The sequence below is a fragment of the Lissotriton helveticus genome, chromosome 6 (genome assembly GCF_964261635.1).
Source record: "Lissotriton helveticus chromosome 6, aLisHel1.1, whole genome shotgun sequence".
Classification (NCBI taxonomy): domain Eukaryota; kingdom Metazoa; phylum Chordata; class Amphibia; order Caudata; family Salamandridae; genus Lissotriton; species Lissotriton helveticus.
Genome location: NC_136067.1, coordinates 1,954,161,238 through 1,954,180,526, shown reverse-complemented (window position 1 = coordinate 1,954,180,526; position 19,289 = coordinate 1,954,161,238). Strand labels below are relative to the sequence as shown.

Sequence of the window (19,289 nt, the reverse complement as noted above, 5' to 3'; positions counted from 1 at the left end):
CACCACAACGCGTGCTCGCACATCAGAGGCCATCTTGGAATGTTTTTCTTTTACTGAAAATCCATTGCAAAATTGCTCCTACTGTGTCTGCATGAGATGCAAAGGATGTAATTAGAAATAAAAAAAACATTAGCAAAGGCAGTGGCTCATCCTTCTCAAGGCCGATTACTGCCAGCACCAACCCTTTTCCAAAAAACACTTCGAGTTTTGGCAGATAAAGTCTTTGCAGCAAAGACAGATTGACTGTTTTGCCCAGGGTCAAACGAGAGAGACAAGTTTGAAAGCCGGGATTAGAATGCACAGTTCCAGTTTCTAGAATCACCTGCTTCACCTCCAGGCTCGCGCTGCTCTCTGTGCGTGGTAATGAAGCAGCTGTTGTTTTTTTGTTATCTTCCAGAACAACAGAGGTTTGCCCACAACTTGTTTTCCGAGTAGGCGCCAAGTGACGGTCGGCGAATACACAAATATGGCTACCTTCCCTGAGCATGTGACATACAGGGTTTGCTGTTTACCTGTAATGTTCTGATACATATTGAACAAGTGCACCTTGTGACTGCAGAGCCTTGTGCTGTGTACAGAGTTTGTCTGCTAAGCTGTCTCTGTGCCCAGGTGCCTTGTTGCCATCTGCAGCCTGAGAAGTCAAAGAGTCTGACGTCACTGGGAACGCCCTAGGCTCCCCCCACCAGCTCTTGTGTTCTCAGGGCTTAGACTTGTTTGTGACTCAGTGCTCTGACCCTGTGCACCTCATCCAGGCTGCTGTCAGGTGGAATGCTCCTTCATGAGAGCAAAGGCCTCTCTGCAGGCTTAATTTGTAAAAAAAAATATATACATAAATGTTATGCCCAAAGTTTATCCTAGGCTCCTGGCTGATGCTGCCAAATGCCTAAATTGGTGAATATTAAGAGTGCCAGGTTCTGGTGTAGGAGAGCAGGGGATGCCCAGGTAAATGGACTAAAATATGGGGCCCCTGGAACGAAAGCAGAGGTTTTTTGAGCACCCCCTTTGGTGATGGTTCCCCATGTAATGTTGATACTGAGACACTTTAAGGTTTAATACCAGCATATGACCGAAATATTATTAGTGAAGCTACTTTCTTTTCTATTATATTGATTATACGTACCTTGTGTTTATTCCACGTGATCTGATCACCTCGACAACTGCTCTCATTTGTGTTTGTGTTTCTTTTTTGTTTTGTTTTTCACAGTTTCTCTCAATAAAAAAGATATAGAAAAAGAAAAAAAAGTGTCAGCTTCTGATCCCGCCTCATTTCTCTTTCTTCCACCATCCTACACTTTCTGTTGCCTTATCTCATTGCTGGTGGTTCTTTTTCATCCCTGCTCTGGGATGCCACCTTTTTAAGTTAAATATATTGATCGTTTATGGATGTGTGAGTACTGGAAGGGAAAGGAGTTGATAATGTCATTTTATGTTATGTTATGAAGATTTGTAGCACCCACTATCACCTGGGAGAGTATCCTGGTGTTGAGCTGGTGTGAGTCGAATGACTGTTTGGTTAATATCCTTTGTGTTATGGTTTTAACACCGCAATTCTAACAGAGACAAACAGTTTTACAATTGTTTTGACATATTTTCTTTTTGTGTTTGTAGATTTAATTTTATATTTCAAAGGGAAAAAATACCATATTTCGATGCTTTTCTTTATCTTTTGTATGTTCTGGTATGACCATGAGGGCCATATCTGTAATATTCTGGTCCTGTGTCATCCTATACCTGGTCTCTATCTGGCTCTCTGTTTTCCTATCTTTCTCCTCCTCCTTCTTTCTCCCTTTTCTGCCTTTCTTTCTCTCTCTTTCGCTGTGTCATTGTTTGATGATGAAAATTAAGCTGCAGCTGCTAAAATGAGTGCCGGTGCTTAATTTGAGCTGGTGGTTTCTGGTGCTCAGCACTGACACTTAATTGCCAACTCCAGCACTTATGACAGTCTGCCAGATGGTGTCGCTGTTTGTCTAATTTAGAGATGAATACATCAACTGCTGTTTATTACTTTAATGTACATTAAAAATGACCAATACCTGCTGCCCAAGCCATACTTGTAGGTTAGACGGTCTGGAATAAACAGACTTGTCACACTGTAGGACTGTGAGAGTTAGTATTTAAGTTGGTACTGTCATTTGGCAGTGCTGGCAGGGGCAATGGAGGATGCAGACAGCTGTGGGTTCCTCACAAGGGCTGTGGCGCTTATTTTTTCACAAATTAAGCACTGGCTGCCTACAGCCACCACCACTAATACAATGTTCTTCCTGCAAGACTGCATGTGACCCTGTTCAAAAGTTGGAATATCTGCATACAGCATTACATGAATGTGGTTTGACCTATGGTGGAAGTGTTTGGTGTGGTGGTAGAGGATCAGAGACATGCTCCACTATGATGACTTCTGCACTAACAGAATGCTTTATGTGTTATTGTTACTTGATACCTTGAAGACAACAACAATTCATTTTTAATAAGAAAAAAAAGCTCTTCCATCTAGAATTCAGGAAAATACGTAGTAGGTCGGTAAAGTGAGTGTTTTTACGATAAAAGTAACAACGCCTGCTATATACAGCACTTAGAAAGTGCAGCATGAAGCACTATATATAATGTGACTTATTTATGAACTATAGCCTCAATGCCCAGCTACCCTTACAAGAGCAATTCAATCAAAGATATATTTAACAATCACTCCTCAATCATCCCAAAGGCCAAATTCAGTACCACAACACTGTAGGAAACATACAAAAGATTTAATGTGATCTTGATTAAAAATACAATGTGCCCATCAATAGTTAAAATACAGGATAAAAATAGAGATTTTCACAATAATTTTAAAAAAAACATGCGATCTTCACAGTATGGCGCAACACAATTAAAAAATTAAAAAATAAAACATGACGATGACAAAAACAGGGAGAGCGAGAAAGCAGACACAATTGCCTATGTTTAAAAAACTGATCTGTTCAATCTGGTATGTCAAATACTTAATGTGGTGTCCACATCACTATCTACCAAGTCCCTAGTCTTTACAGATTCAGTATTATGGATTGGATCTTCAGAAAACTCCCCATGCTTTTAGCCCTTGGCCTACCCTCACCCAAGTGAGCACTAGACCTATTGGAACGTAGGATGGGACTCTCAGGAACCGCCCTAAACTGGTTTACCTCGTTTCTCCAAAACAGAACCCAAAAAATCAAGGGTAATCAGTACGCACCGGTCACCTTAGGAGTTCCACATGGTTCCTCCCACTCACCCACTCTCTTCAACCTGTTCATGGAGCCACTAACATTAATTCTAAACTCATCCAACATCCATTAGCACATGTATGTCAATGACACTCAACTATACCTGAACGTCTCCTCCCCTGAAGACATCAAAGCCCTTAACTTACCCTACAAAAATCCCCAAACTGGCTGATAGTGAACCACCTCAAACTGAACACTCTCAAAAACTGAATTCCTCCTAATCGCCCCCCTCCGAACAGAACCGGTTATTAACAAATGGATGAACCAACTAACAGACTACAATTGCCTGCCTAAGGTCATTGGCTCAGTGAGATCACTGGGAATAACTCTCAGTAAGACCCCTAACATGCAGAAGCACACCAGTGCTGCCACCAAAGGAGCAAACCTCCAAATGTGCATCTTAAGAAAATTAGAACCCTTCCTTCCCCCCAAGGACTTTACCTCTGCTGCACAAGCCGTAGGGATTCAGAGGCTGGACTATGGAAGCATAACCCTAGCCAGCCTGCCCAAATACAAAAATGCCCCCCTTAAGGACCTCCCTTAACTCTGCGGCAAGGCTCATCATTGGATCGAAAAGAAACAACCATGTCACCCCTGATTTGAAATACCTGGACCGGCTCCCTTACGAAGCAAGAATTCAGCTGAAAAATGCATGCATGACCCACAAAGGCCTAAACTTCAATACCCCAAGTTATCTTACTCAGAAGCTTGAACTCTCTGGGGGCTACAGATCCTCTAGATGTTCCAGCATGTTACTGCTGAACCCACAGATATTTTTGATAAAGAAAATTTACAAGAGAGCCTTCTCTGGTATCGACCAGGGAATTTGGAACACCATCCCCCCTGAAACCAGGCTGTACCCCTCAATGACATCTTTCAAGAAAAAAGTTAAACTACTACTCATGAAACCATTTCTGTCCTAGATCCCTGGAACTCTCCTCTCTGGGTTTATCAGGACTCATCAACATCGCTTGTGATTATGGCCAGCGTGTTATATTACTGATTGCTTTATCTGTCCTATCATTGTGGTGATCCCGCCCTCATGGGAGATTTGCCATATCTTCTAGTGTTTTCACAAATATTTAAATAGTGATTATATATGTCTCTGTTCTTTAACATGTGTAAAGTGCTCTGATACCGCAAGGGTCTTGTTCGCATTATATCAAACCTTAAAATAAATAAATTGCGCAACCTACACCCCAAACAGTGGTCAGGCTGCATCAAATGATCAGGCAAAGTTGGGAGCCCATTAGCTCCCTCACTGCACCATTCCTACCTTCATAAACTAAGTAATCTATGGGATTATTCAAAGAGCAACATGAGGTCTCCTTGCCCCATGTTGGTGATGTCTCTCAGGGCAGTTTAGCTGTATTTCTCCAAGTGTTGTTGGTGTGCATCCCACAGCGAGGCCCTGTTATTTGCTAAGGACGTTAGCTAGTGTCAGGGCGCAAGTCCTAAAAATAGAAGAGGGGGGACTAACCAAGATAGGCAGTATGCAAGTAGCATCACAGTAAGTGACATCACGAAGCGTGACATCGCACCTGGCATCACAGGAAGTGGCAACTAGAGAAGTAGAGGACAAAGTCCCCGCTCTACAGTTTCCTCGTAACACACTAAAGTCTCAAAAAAGGTAGGGCAGTTTATAAAGCGGCTAACCTTCGCTCCTTCAGGTATTTCCCATCACGTGAGCACAAGAACCGGAAAAAAACATCCAGGTGTTTATGGGCCGAAAGGCCTCACCCACTTAGTCGTGGCATGCTTCAACATCGGCCAGTCCGCATCACCTTGTTAGGACCAGTCTAACACGGAGGTCTCCGCCTTTTTCTTAGAAAAAAAGGGAGCTCAGAATAAAGTGGTTCTCTTCAGTACAAGCGTCCAGATATTCAAGTTAAAATAAAATCTCTGTCAACCCAGGAGTTATCCTTTATTCAAAGAGTACACAGGGTAGGATTAACCAAAGGTTCTACTATAAATCTTCTTAGACTTGCTAAGGTTTAAGTCAAATGACATTCTAATCAAACTGATTCTGATCTGATCAATGAGTCGCTTTGGCCTACAATGAATTTAGGACCTGTATACGCTCCTTTCAAGGTGCGTCAAGAGTTATAATAGTGACATCTTAAAGCATACTGTGCAATGCATACTGGGTTGGGGTGCTACACCTCCTAAGGATAATCCATTAGCCCACAATGTAACCCTCTTAGGGAGTTTGGGTGGTGACGTTAATCTTCCATTTGGATTGGGGTGGCGTACCACACGTATTCCAGGCCCACATTAATAACTTTCTCTCCCACCCCCCTCCATTTTAAATTATCAGCACCAACTCGGGTATACAGGAGAAAACTTTGTACTTAAGTATACTGTAACGTCTTGCATGAAGGTTAAAGATAACTCTATATTTCCACGTGTTGAAGAGAATCCCTCAACAATTTACACCATATATTCCTTACTTCTTAATGTGTATAGAGTATGTTGGGTCTGGCTTCTTCATTTGGTCACTGCCACCTTATCTGGCCTCCCATTGCATTTCAATCATGTCCTATAAACACGAGGACATCAATATAGGGAATCGACTACATTTCCCATCATCCCTGCGCACTTCCCTCTGTCATCTAAACACGCCCTATGAACATTAATGGGGTCTTCAATACAGTGAAATGACTACATTTTCCATAACCTCCCAGCATGCCGCCGACACATTACTTGAAGGGATGCACCAGCCACCGCCGCTTGATATATATAGCGGCCTCATCCAGTGTTCCTCCTGTAAGAGCAACACCATGGTGGCCTGGAAAAGGTTACAAGGTAGGGCCATCCTCTGATGAAGTAAGGAGTAAAGGGGCAGGGGTACTGGAGTGCTGAATGGTTCCGGGTGCTCGGGAGGAATGTCCTGCCTTTGTGTGAGTTTAATCCCAGGAAGTGGCATCACAAGAAGAGACATCAGATCTTAAGACCTCACACATATGTTTAGCACGTCTATCATGAGTACATTTGAGCTGTACAATATTTAAAAATTGACATTTCGCATCTGAGTTGTGCCAAAAAAGTGACACAACCCGACTCAAAATCTAGGCCTCAATTTATACACTTATTTTTTTAACTCTGCCACAAAGAAATTGGTAACAAGGAGAAATGCAGCTGTAAATCTGTTCTACTTAATTGGTTGCAAAGGCTGCATTTTCAAATATTTTATGGGGTAAAGGAACCTGTTGCATATATCTTTATGTGCCCAGTTAATCTCAGTGAATAATAATAATGGTAAAATAACTCCAGAGTTGAATGCACTTGCTGGAGAAATCTGTGTTTGATCTAGTCTCAGTTTTGAATCAAAGTAGCAGCGAGGTTAAATATTTCTCCTGCAAAGCACATTATGTGAAGCGGAAAGGACAGATTTTTATTTTCTGTAAGTGGGTTACTGCTTTTTAACACAAATAACCTTTTGTTACTTGCAGTTCACACATTGTAATCCTTCCAGGGACATGTGACTCCTATACCTTGTAATCCTCACTGTTTTATGTAACACATCCTGTACATTGATTTAAACACATGTGATTATTGCCAATGTATAATGTGATGTAAAGCGCTTCGACACGCTGAATTGGGGATGAGTAGCGCTATAAAAAAAAAATTAAAAAAAAGTTGTTTTTAAATTGTTATTTGTGTAAATACTGGGACAGACCAACACATTCAAACATTTTTACAGTGCGTATATATGTCCTATGTACAGGGACTGAACAAAGTCACAAGCATGCCTCTTTAAAGTACCCGTTACGTGATAACAAGCTGTGTGCCTTTGTTTTCCCTCCATTACATTTGCATCTAGGTGTGAGGTTCCAGATAGCCTGATGGCCGCTTAACTTGGTCCTTTGTTTTGAGCTCAGCTGGAATTTAAAGTAACAAAGCCCCCTCACTTGCACATTGATGCTCCGAATGAAAGCAGACAAAGTGCAGGCGCTGCTGAATGTGTCCTGGTGTCTGAAAATTACACCAGGAAGAGTTCAGCATATTTTTGTGGGGCCCAACTTGTTGGCAGGGGAAACGACATTCACCCTGTGAAAACAGCAGGCAGACGAAATTTACCTGCATGAAAGGACTTCATTTAGGGGTCGCTACTGCAAACCATACAGTTTGCAACCCCTGGCAGGTGGCTCGCAGCCTGTCAAGAGAGTGATCTTGTTTGCATGTCTCAGTCTGGGTGGCATAGCTGTCGAACTGTGAGTGTGACGCTGAGTGTAGGTTTTTAATGGGTGCTTTGCTGTTTCTTTGAGGAATGTGTGTTGGTTGCACCTATGTTAGGATGTGTTTTAGGAACGTATGCCAGGTTGTGTGTGTTAAGAATGTGTATGACGGTGACCATTTTAGTCACTCATATGTGACTTAATGAAGAACAGTGCTGGAGCACTACCTGCACTCCAGCGAGACATGTCTTCATGCACACATGGTGGTGTCACAGGTTTAAAACTGAAAAAGAAACTGCCCTGTTGGATACCACCTAATAATAAAGGTTGAAGAGACAATTCGGTTTGAGGCATAAACTATACATACGGCTGACATAATTCATGTATGTCATGGGTGTCCAAAGCAGGCCCAGGCAGGCTGGCTCCATGCCAGATTTGAAATTTTCATATAAAAGCAAGAGATTTTCCTGCAAATATATCGACTTATCTTAAAAAAATAGTACTCAAAGGTAGATATATGCTACACATATAAGTGATAAGCTAAATCGCCTTTCCTATAATAGGCACTCAGATTTCTTGTGCATGCTGTCAGATTTGACTGGAGAAAAACCAAATGACTGGAAATTGTGTGTGGGCTCATTGACTGTTTTTGTGGTGGGTATATTTGCCCTTGGGGATTGGTAGATGCAATCTGTGTGCAGATTGCCTCATATCAGAAGAGTTTACACATATGTACCATCCTAGGTGAGCCTATGATGAATGGTTATGCTATTATGAGTCAGCACGGGGATATTGGGTTTTGACTGGCATCTACTGGTTTTTCCATGACACATGGAGATGCTGCCTGTACTTTTGAAGCTATCATTTGGTCTTTGCCGCTATGCCTTTCTAGGTTTGCTATGGTTGCGCCTGTGGTAATTATGGATGACATACACTGGCTGAGCCCAGTATAACAGCCTGTGTCAGAGCATTCGAAACTATGTTTAAGTGAATTATTGGTGAGGCCGGTCTATGATGGCTTCTCCAGGCCTATGATGCTGTGTGTTTGTGGTGTAGCCCCTTTAAGGTCATCACAACAGCCTAGTGAACGTGGCTGATAACTAAAGCACACTTTTATCTACTTTAATATACTTTTGATGTTTTTTTATTCATCACATAGTGTAGGTTTTAGTTTTATCAAATTCAGTGATTTCACTTTTGTTAATGACATCAGGACCAATGATTGTGTGACATCACTTTCTGAGAAATCACCAGAGTCAAAGGTCAAATGATGTCACCTTCCGTGGCCACTAGGGTCAAAGGGCATTGGTGTCACTTCCGCTACCCCTGGCATTTTGGTGAATCGACGTCCATGCCCGTGTGTACCCTCGACTTGTGTCCTGCCTAGCGACAGTTGTGCAGTTTACTCTGACGGGCTGCTCGGCCATCACTGTTGTGAGGTGTGGACGGGCGCCGCCCTCGCACCGACAGAGCTGGTTGTGCTTTCAGCGCACCGTGTGTTTCCACTGGAATAGTTTCTATCGCTCGTGATCAGCCCTCAAAGTTCCAAACATTCTTTAAAACTGCAAACAACATGCGTGCAGAGGAAGGAATGGTCCACTGACTCCAGGGGCTGCCTACAGGCCAGGCGGCACGCAGGGGCACGCTGAGAGGCGCACACATTCCAAGAGACGTGGTGTCTGACGTATGACGCAGGCGTCTTAGCTTCAAGTGTACACAGGTTACATGGCCACTTCGCCAGGCGAGGCTTTTTTTATCAAGAATCATTTGCCTTCTTGGCTTTAAAGTTTAGTTTTTAAACTAGTGAAGTTAGGCTGAAATATCCCAGTATGGTCAGTGTTGTTGTAGAAGTCAGACTGGTTAATGGTGTAGCATGACAAGAGGCTGCATGGTTGCATTTGTTAATTACAATTGGCTATTTCTATTTAATTTGTTTATGTGTGTACAGTCCTGCCAAGTATCACGCATCTGGCGTGATACTAACGCATTTCAATGTGGTAATCCGCATTACCGCATTGAAATGCTTTGTCACGCATATGCATAGCATCTCAAGATGTTACTGCAAACTTTTTAGTGGGGCAGGAATCAGCGCGGAAAGCACCCACGCAGCTCTCCCAGGCTTGGGGCTCCCTTCGCAGTGATCTAAGGCAGCAGACAGGCTCACACTCCCTGCTCTAATATTTTATAATTGCGATTTCCCCTGGTGCGCTCTGGCTGTCAGCCTGACGTCACAGGGCCCGTCAGGTTGTGTGCTAGTATGTGCCGGCGCCGAGAGGGGGGAACTGTCATCACATCCTGCTTTCAGAGCGGGCGAGTTCAGTTTGTTGAGGGAGGGAGACGGCTGGTGGCAATGCTGAATTTGCCGCACCGCCCGCATTCTCAAACCATTCATGGCTCTAGCAGCTTCCTGCTGCAGTTCGCACCGTCCCGAGCTGGGCCGCACTGTGCTCTCAGCTGCTGGCACCCTGCCAAATTCAAGTCTTGCCGGCCGTAGCTGAGAGAAGGAGTCACTCACCTGCGATACAGCAGCCGTCAGGACAGTAACTGACTGGACCATCCCGCTCGGGAGTCACAGGACATCCCGGACGACTCACAGCTCCTTTAGGAAACGTGAGTGATAAATCAATTTTAGCATTTAGTCTTTCATTTGTGCTAAGTGTTGCACCACGTATCGGCCATGTGTTTTCAGAGTGCTAAATGTCAATATCAGCTTCATGTGTAATTAAAGATGTACGCTATGTGCACAGTCGGAGTAGACAGTTAAACCAAGAAACAATAATACAATGGACCATCCCCACCTCATCTGTCTGATTATGAACTGCTGAAAATCATATCGCTCCGCATTTTTTGGGCCGACAATATGCACAGTGGTACAGGGCCGTTTTTCAATGGGAGTGTATTTTACACATGGAATCAATGAAGGGGCACGAGGCCGCAATGTTGGTGCTATGAATGTGTCCCACAGAGCTACAAATACCTAGGGCCTTATTTATGAAGGCCTTGCGCCACCGGTGCCTCACTTTTAAACTGGGAAAAAGTGACGCACCGGCGGCGCAGGGCCTTCATAAATAAGGCCCCTAGAGTTTCTGATTCAAAGTGTCGTAATGTTTCTGCATCATTGACCATGTATAATAAATACCATTGTTTGTGACATGGTTTCTTCATTAGTTATCCGATAAAATAACATGTCTGCTGAAGCTTGTCTATAAAACTAAGAAAAGACTGGCTGTGCAATTTGTATTTCTTTGCACTACCACGTGTTTAGAGCGAAACACCAACAGGTTTTGCGCTCGTGCTTCTCAACATTCTTTTTCACCTTATTGCATTAGCAATCAATTACGCCTGTCATTGCGTGATGGTATAATCTCCAAGTTGCACTTGCTATGCTATACAATTTGCTTTTTAGGCTAGCACACAGGTCATGAATGATCAGATCAATGAGATCATCTTCTGAGCAGAAGTGCCTGCCCGCCTCTGTTACTAAGAACTACAGTCATGCAGTCTGTCTCCCTTCCTTCTGTTTCTTGTGCTTCGCAGTACTTTTAAGATCTTCCTTGAGTTTCCCGTTGCTCAAATGGATGTCATGACTGATATTTATATGTTTTGCCTCGTCTTCATTGCCTGATTTTGCTCCTGAGAAAGTGTCACTCATAGTCGTTGAAATGTCACTCATAATTACTCTGAAATTATGGAACTGTCACACATAGCATTCTGACACCTTGGCAGCTATGTGTGTATGTATTTATTTACTAAAAGTATTTCTACAGCGCCAAACTAGCCATAATGGCAGAGGCACACTTGCAATATAGGTGATTGTGCAGGCATTAAACAAATAAACAACAGAAGAGTGAATGCTGAATGGATGAGAGCGTTGTAAAAGGAGTCACTCTTATTTATTAGAAGAACCCTCACTCACCAGCCTAGTTGGTGACAAGCTTCATCCCTGGGTTCCCACCAGAGAGGCTTGCTTCCAGGAATGCTGAAGGCCTCATGGTAACTGTTAAGTTGTGCGTTTTTTGTATGTCACAGGTTAGGGCACACCTTAGCGTGTGTATACCGCTGTGACATTTGGTCCTGAAGAAAGCCTCGCTACGGGCATTTAGGAGGCTGAAACATGTAGACCACTTTTTACTACCACTTGGGGATGTTCCTGGTCAATTTAACCAGTTCCACACATCCTCCTCACTAACTTTTTAACCTTGTCTTACCTCTCCACCAATAAATTATTTCAGGCAGGTAAAGGCAACTTTATCTCATCGCACTATCACTTTTTGCACCACCACAATATCAAAAATCCGCTCCGCTGTAAGCACTCTTTGCAGCACACCAGAGAGGCACTCGGCCTCTCTGGTGGGAACCCAATGATGAAGCATGTCACCAACTAGGTTAGTGAGTGAGGGTTCTTCTAATAAATAAGAGTGACTCCTTTTACAACGCTCTTCATCCAGTCAGGATTCACTCTTCTGTTGTTTATTTGTATAATTAGCAGGGGGACTAAGAGTGTCTTGTTAGTTTTCCCTCCCTCTCTTGTGTTAGATTATATGTGTATGCATTAAGCCACAGTCAGTGCTCAGTTGGCAAAACAACATAAGTACCAGGGTCGAAGTCAGGAGGCCATTGCATCTTACAGCACCCATGGCCACTGCTAGCGCTGCCAATGACAGTACCATCACAACTACTAACCATCACACTCCTACGAGTGTAACAGTTTGGACTATTCCAAGCCACCAATGGATTAGTTGGCAGTTATTAGTCATTTTGAATGTGTACTGAATTAATAAACAACTATTGTGTTGAGCTCTAAATTAAGCAGACAGCAACACCATGTGGCGGACTGTCATAAGTGCCAGTGAGGAGCACCATAAACCACCGGCTCAAATTAAGCACTGGCCACAGTTAATCCATGGAGTCTTGGACTTGAGGACTTATAATTCACAGGCAAATGCATCCGAGGTAAGGACACTCAATGAGTTAAGCACGTCCATTTTGTGTTTCTGTGCACTGAGAATACAATCTTGGTTCACAGATGTGCATGAAGACATGCCAAAATATTCCCAATCTGTTATAGTTTTATAAAACGGCACAACTGTGTTAGCAAGCATTATATAAATAGGGAAAAGGAGAGAAAGAGTCTTTAACAGGTATAGACATGAAGGATGTGATCTGATGTCTGGCTGTGAGAGGCTGGGTGTGCTGGAATGCACGGTGAAAACAGGGGGCTGATTTAGACTACTGCATTCAGGCAGGCCAGAGGAAGCATGGACTCTGCTGCTGCAGCGCAATACAGCCCACCATATTTAAGGCCAAATGTACAAAGCTTTTTTGAGGTCGCAAAGAACCTTATTCACAGAATCAGGCCATGTGTGACCGCAAAAAAGCATTTATTAATGTACAAAGCCCTATTTGCGATTCGTTAACCTATTACCAAATTGCAAATTGGGGTTGTTATTCGGTATTAAGAAGGGGCCTGTTTATGGCATCTCTTGCTAATACCGAATAGCAGTGGTATGTCTGCATATTTTGCAACCGAAATTTGGTTGGAAAACATTTGCATTTTAACACCAACTTCCAGTAGGTGGTAACCCATTCACAAATGCAAGGGGTTCCCCAAGGGACAACTGCCTAGTCTTAAAAAATGAAAAGAAAACTTTTCATTTTTCTTTTTTGAAACGTATCCTGTTTTCCTTTAAGGAAAATGAGCTGCATTAAAAAAAAAAATGCTGTATTGAAAAAGCAGTTACAGACCAGGTGGTCTGCTGACCCCAGCAGGCCACCATCTCTGTGATTTTAGCTATTTCCAATTGGTTGTAAACCAAGACCTACCTCATGAATATTAATGAGGTAGGTCTATTTGTGACCCACCGGGAATCACAGAAAGTGTAAAGCACACCCGGGGCCGGACTGGCTTCTAGCGTTTTTTGCTGGGGTGGCAGGGTGGGGTCCATGTTCACTGCTGAGGGGATGATTTGTTACTGGGGAGCTGCCGGCGCTTCGCAAAGAACCATGCTAAACAAATAGCTTCAAAGCATACTTTTTAAAACATTTGTTTTGCATTGTTTATTAAGGAAAGCCCGGTAGCCAGTCCGGCCCTGAAGCAGACTTTCGTACATTGTTGTTTGCGATTACCAAATAGGGAATAGCAAAAATTAGCTATTTGGTAATCACAAACCTTTCCCTATGTACATCGTGGCCTAAAGTGCTCCGCCAGGCAGGCACAAACCTCTCTGTGTTCAGAGGTGTGCGCCGTGCTGTGTCTGATGATGAGGGTATGGGGTGATTAGATAAGGCAACCTGAGTTTACTGGCAAAGATATAGGTATTGAAGTGGAGGGAACAAACACAAATGACCTTGAGTATGTTCAGAGTCTATGGCAGGCTGGAAAATGCTAATTATTCAAATCAAAGCTTACAGTAAGCAATAAACCATGGTATGATGAACTTTACTTAGTGTGCTGCCCTCGGACGCAGTAGCCGTAGTGTAGGAACATTCTTGAGTAATGTAAAAACTGACACCAAATTTCCTGAGAAACTAATATGCCCTTTCTTTTTCAGGTGGGCTGACAAGATCAAGGCTACAGGTTGCAATGGAAGCGCAGAGCACAACTTTGACCATCCTTTCCTACAGGTACAAAACGGCTTACACCCAGAAGGCTGGAGTTAGTCAATAACTTAACCTAAGCTCCATGCAAAGGGGAGGGGTTTCCAGCAGCAAGGAATGTAATGTATGCAGTTACTGAGAAGCAGCTGAAGACAGTGATTAGCCCACGTTAATAGTGGCGGCTCATGTACAAGGGTGTTGGGGCTCCAGGCTCATTGTGTGTCCTTATGTCTAAGTTTGTAACTATGTTAAAAGATCATTGTCTGCCTGGATCTCATTCCAAGTGAATATAAGACAATGGTGAAGAGTTGCACCAGCCCAGCAAACATGCAAGAGCCTGACTTTTTGCATTTGAGGTGTCCAAAGCTCAAACATATTACTCTGAATTTTGCATGAAATGAGGAGAGCACAAGACAAGCAGTGATTGCCTCTGTATTTCTGACTTGGTCTGTCTAAAGTTCATACATTAACTTGGAGAAATTCTGATTACTATTACCGTAAGAAAGGCATGCATAGTGGACATTGGCCAGACAGTGCTACATCCCAGAGACACACTGTGTGGATATGGTCCTGTTCGTCTGTTCTCAGGGCTCACAACACTTGATGCATGCTTGCAAGGGCATTGGTTTGCAATCCAATATCACACAAATCCCTAAACATAAGATGCTTCCCACCTCAGCCACACCAGTAACACAGACTGAAAAGTAAACGCTATGGGAGAACTAGTTTAAAGCATGAGTGTTGCTCACTCTGGGTAAAAGGGAGTTGAATGTTTGGAATAGTTGGAAAAACAGAAAAGAGATCATGGAAGGAAGCTGATGGATGTCTCACATAGAGTTAGCAGTTTTTTAGGTCTCAACTAGACAGTGCATGAGCTGTCTCTTCACGATACATTCAGTGGGCTGCAGCCCGCCTATAGGCCTACCATTTGTTTGCTTCAACATCACTCTTGTATCCTTTATTCCCGTTTGTCCATGGCATTCATGTGTCATGCCTCTTCATGTGTTTGGCCCTTCCTTGGAGCATGGACCAAGTACTTGTGTTCATCCACAGCTCCCATTTTTGGGTGTGCTTTTTATTTGCGTTTAAGCAAAAAACGGAATGCAGAACAAATCAAAACATTCACCCCCAGTCAAGAGATCTGGGTTAAATCCATCATTTTTTTGCTCACCATGCCACCCCAGTTTAGACCTGGCCAGTCTTGACCCTGTGCCTCATGGGAACAGACCAGCCCAAACTGCCAAGCCAGGTCCTCCCTGGACCGGAAACAAACATCCTAGGACCGGTTTTGGTGATTCACCCCTCTTCAGCCAGGATAGCTTGACTCCAGTGGCACAGTGAGCCCAGGACCCACGTCTGGGCATACCTGGTGCACGAAGGGCACGAAAGCAAAAGACACACAATTGATGGATGGAATACAGAACAAGTCAAAACAATCACCCCAGTCAAGAGATCTGGGTTAAATCCATCATTCTTTTGCTCATCCTGCCACCCCCGTTTAGACCTGGCCATATGCAAATCAGTCTTGACCCTGTGCCTCATGGGAACAGTCCAGCCCGAACAGCCAAGTCAGGTCCTTCATGGACCGGAAACAAACATCCTAGGACCGGTTTCGAGGTTTCAGCCCTCTCCAGCCAGGATAGCTTGATTCCAGCGGCACAGTGAGTGCAGGACCCACGTCTGGGCATACCTGGCGCCCCTTAGGGTGAGAAAGCAAAAGACACACAATTAATGGACGGAATGCAGAACAAATCAAAACATTCACCCCAGTCAAGAGATCTGGGTTAAATCCATCATTCTTTTGTTCACCAATGCTCACCCCAGTTTAGGCCTGGCCATATGAAAATCAGTCTTGATATAACTGCTGTAGTGGGCATAATAAAAAACTAGAGTCTAAAAACACTCTTGTCTGCCAAGTGTTCAGCATGATTGGTGTAGAAGAGAAGGCTGGGCGACACCTTTAGTGACTTTGGCACTGCAACATGTTCCATATTAGAATGCTTGCCACTTGGTAAGCAAAGCAATGTTGAAGGGCAATTCAGGAACATTTATTTTACAATGTATTAGAAATGGCTTGCAATGATGCATAGAAATGTCCCTGGAGCCAACCATGGCATTTGAAGTCAATGAAACCTCACTGTGGTACAATTCTAGATCCTGTCTGTAAAGGGGAATTTCCTCCGTAGAGCATTAATCTACACTCCATAGAGCATTAATCTACACTCAAATTCACATGTATTTAGTCACATGAAACTACTGCAGTTAAAATGATTTTGCTTTTACATGTTAACGTGTCCTGGCTTATGCTAACTATGTCTCAATTAGACCTCAACACCACCTTGTTCAAAATGGAGGTCTCTGCATCATATGTATTCTTTGTTTGTATGTCTGCTGCACATAGTTAAGCAAGATGTAGATGTATTTCCTAATGACACTGCTTTTGAACAGGTCCAATTGAATCAGTTTCTTACCTTCTTCGGACCTTCTGCTTGTACGTGGTATTACATTCAACCACAATGGTTCACTATAGCCTTATAGCCACCGTAGCGGTGTATACCGGCCATTACAGGCCTTCTCCAGCATTAAAGGCTTGAGTCAAAGGCGAGGGCCTTTAACTAGGGAGTGGGCCTTTACTGGCCGGTATAGCCCAGCTACGGCATGCTATAAGGCTATTAGAACATTCTGTCGCTAGAGTGCAGAATGTTCTAACAAATAAAGCAAAGGCGTTAGTGAGCCCAAGGGGATTTATATCCCCTCGGGCTCCATGAGGCCTTTGTTCACAGCAACAGATGTAAATGACAAACATTGGAACGTTGGAGCTCTGGGCTTTGACCGGTCATTAGAAGCCCGGAGCACTCCATTGTCTTAAATGGAGCTCCCAACATTTCAATGTTCTAATGTTGTTTATGTAACTAGTTTGTTCCGACACCTCTGGATGACATTAGGCCAGAGATGCTGAATCAGTATTCATGAAGTGGGTTAGTGCTAAGTTGGTAGGGTTAGGGGATGGTTTTAAAATCTGTAATTTGATTTGTTGGTAATGTACTTCTTTGCTCAATCCACGGTGACTTTGCAGTACTAATGCTTGTCTATGGAGAAAATGGCTATATAAACCCTTGAATTTGCGGGTGAGCCGGAACTCTCTTGATCTTTATGGGTCTTTAATAGAGATGTTTTCTGATTGCTTACTGATTTAGCTTCACACTTTGGAATTTTCTCAGCTTCTTGTCACTCTCTTTTATTTTGCTTTGATGGCCTTTATGGCAGTTAACTTCTATGCAACCCCGCAGCTTTTGCATTCCTTTATTCTGTATTGTACTCTTAAAATTGAAATAAACCTACATGGATTTTCTAAATTCCTCTCTAGAACTTGTGTTTTGAGTTATTCCTGTCTTATTTGACAGAATTTTGATATGCTGTGTTGTATTCTCTGAAACACATTGCCCCATGAAATAGAGGTTAACATCGCCCCTGATCCACCCCACTCCTGGTCGCGCCACTGAGCTATAAGATTCTAGGGTTTAGCACCCCACAAAAGTATTTGCGAGCCTGAGATCCAGGACACAATTTATTTGCCTCCATGTTTCCATCATTTGATGTTCTCTTAGTATCTGTCTATGTATGGGTATATACATAGCATGAACCTACAGAGGTACAAGCTCACCAACTGTAGGCTTGTATTATGGTTCAACATATAGCTGGTTCGTTGCTTAGATTGCAGGCATGGGAGGATTTATGCTGCCTATGGGTCGTTGTAGGGATGGACTCTTGATAGTTGCATTCATTTGTTTTACCCAAGACATCTCATTGAGAAGTTACACATAGCCGTTGTTCTAAGCACTATGCTTTCAGAACTGATGTGATCTTGGATTACCTTGGAAAGTTTCTGTTTAATGTTTCAGTTCTGTATTACAGACAACAAACAGAAAGTACATTTTATTATGGGAGAGTTATTGAATCTACTCCATATGTAGATACCCATCTTTTTTTCTAAATCAGTATCCTGTTTACAGTTATGTATCATCAGTGAAAAAACTGTAGTTATTATGTCTTACGGTTGAACCATTGTACAACTGATGCCTAATTAAGCATTGATGTATTTTGTGTAACTAGGCTTATTGTGCAAGAAGGCTTTGCCAAGATGTGGGTTGGTGACAGGTGCATTTTTTTGTTTTTGGTCTATGTTGACCTTAGTGCCGCATTCGATTGCGTGATACACCCCAAACTGTGGGATATTCTGAGGGACCTGAGGGTCGATCCACCAATTTTAAAATTCCTCCGAGAACTTTATACCGACGCCAACGCGTGCGTGAGGTATGGTACAAACGGTGAGCTATCTCAGTCATTTAGCGTAACAAAAGGCGTTAGACAGGGGTGCGTTCTCGCCCCGTTCTTATTTAACATCTACACTAACAGGCTGGAACAGGCGTTACTGGAAGGTAGTCGGGACCTTCCATGTATTAACACCCGGCCTATTCCAGCCCTATTGTACGCCGACGACTCCGTTATCCTGGCGAGAACCTTAAAGCAGCTCCAACTACAACTGGACAAGTACTGCCTGTTTATGCTCTCCTTGGGACTAAAAGTTAATAAGAGCAAGACTTTCGTGATGCATATCGGCCCGAAAGTGAAGACACCGAAACCCCTTTTTGTAGAAAATGTTAGACTAGATTACGCTAGGGAATATCCTTACCTGGGCATCCTCATTGACGATCGAATAACCTGGAAACCTGCCATTGTGAGTAAAAAGTTGTCATTTCAGCGAGCAACTGCCGCGCTGATTTCTTTCTCGAGAAAACTAGGCAAACCCGCTCCCGCCGAGTTGCTTAAAATTTACCACGCTAAATGCCACAGCGTAGCAACGTATGGCGCGGGAGTTTGGGGCTATGTTCCCTCCCACGAGCTCCAAAAAATTCAAAATGGATTTCTAAAATACACCCTTGCGCTTCCTCAAAGCGCCCCAAATTACGGTTGTCATATTGAGCTCGGCTTGGATTATCTATCGGATACCATCAGTTACCAGCCGATTCTCTTATGGCACCGTATTTGGACTAAAGAGCAATGCCACCTCACACGGTCTTTAATAACCGATTGCTTATCTCTGGCTCATTGGAAAAAGATCCCATGGTTATTGTATGTTTTTAACTTTTTGAAAGATCTAAACCGTTTAACATTATTTACAGACCCTTCCTCGCTTTTTGATTTATCTAGGAAGGCCTTGAAGAAACTATGTGTAAATCATCTTAGTGATTTACGCCTATGCTCAGAGATAGGA

At 43.2% G+C, this 19,289-nt stretch overlaps 1 protein-coding gene across 1 annotated transcript in view; it reads left to right on the top strand.

Annotated features, from left to right (window-relative positions):
* The window catches only part of SLC35F6 (solute carrier family 35 member F6), a 94,030-nt gene that overhangs the window by 54,668 nt on the left and 20,073 nt on the right, over positions 1-19,289 (top strand). Inside the window, exon 2 of the mRNA XM_078649968.1 lies at positions 13,969-14,041. Within this exon, the coding sequence (XP_078506094.1) occupies positions 13,969-14,041 (73 nt within the window). The remainder of the gene's footprint in view (positions 1-13,968; positions 14,042-19,289) is intronic.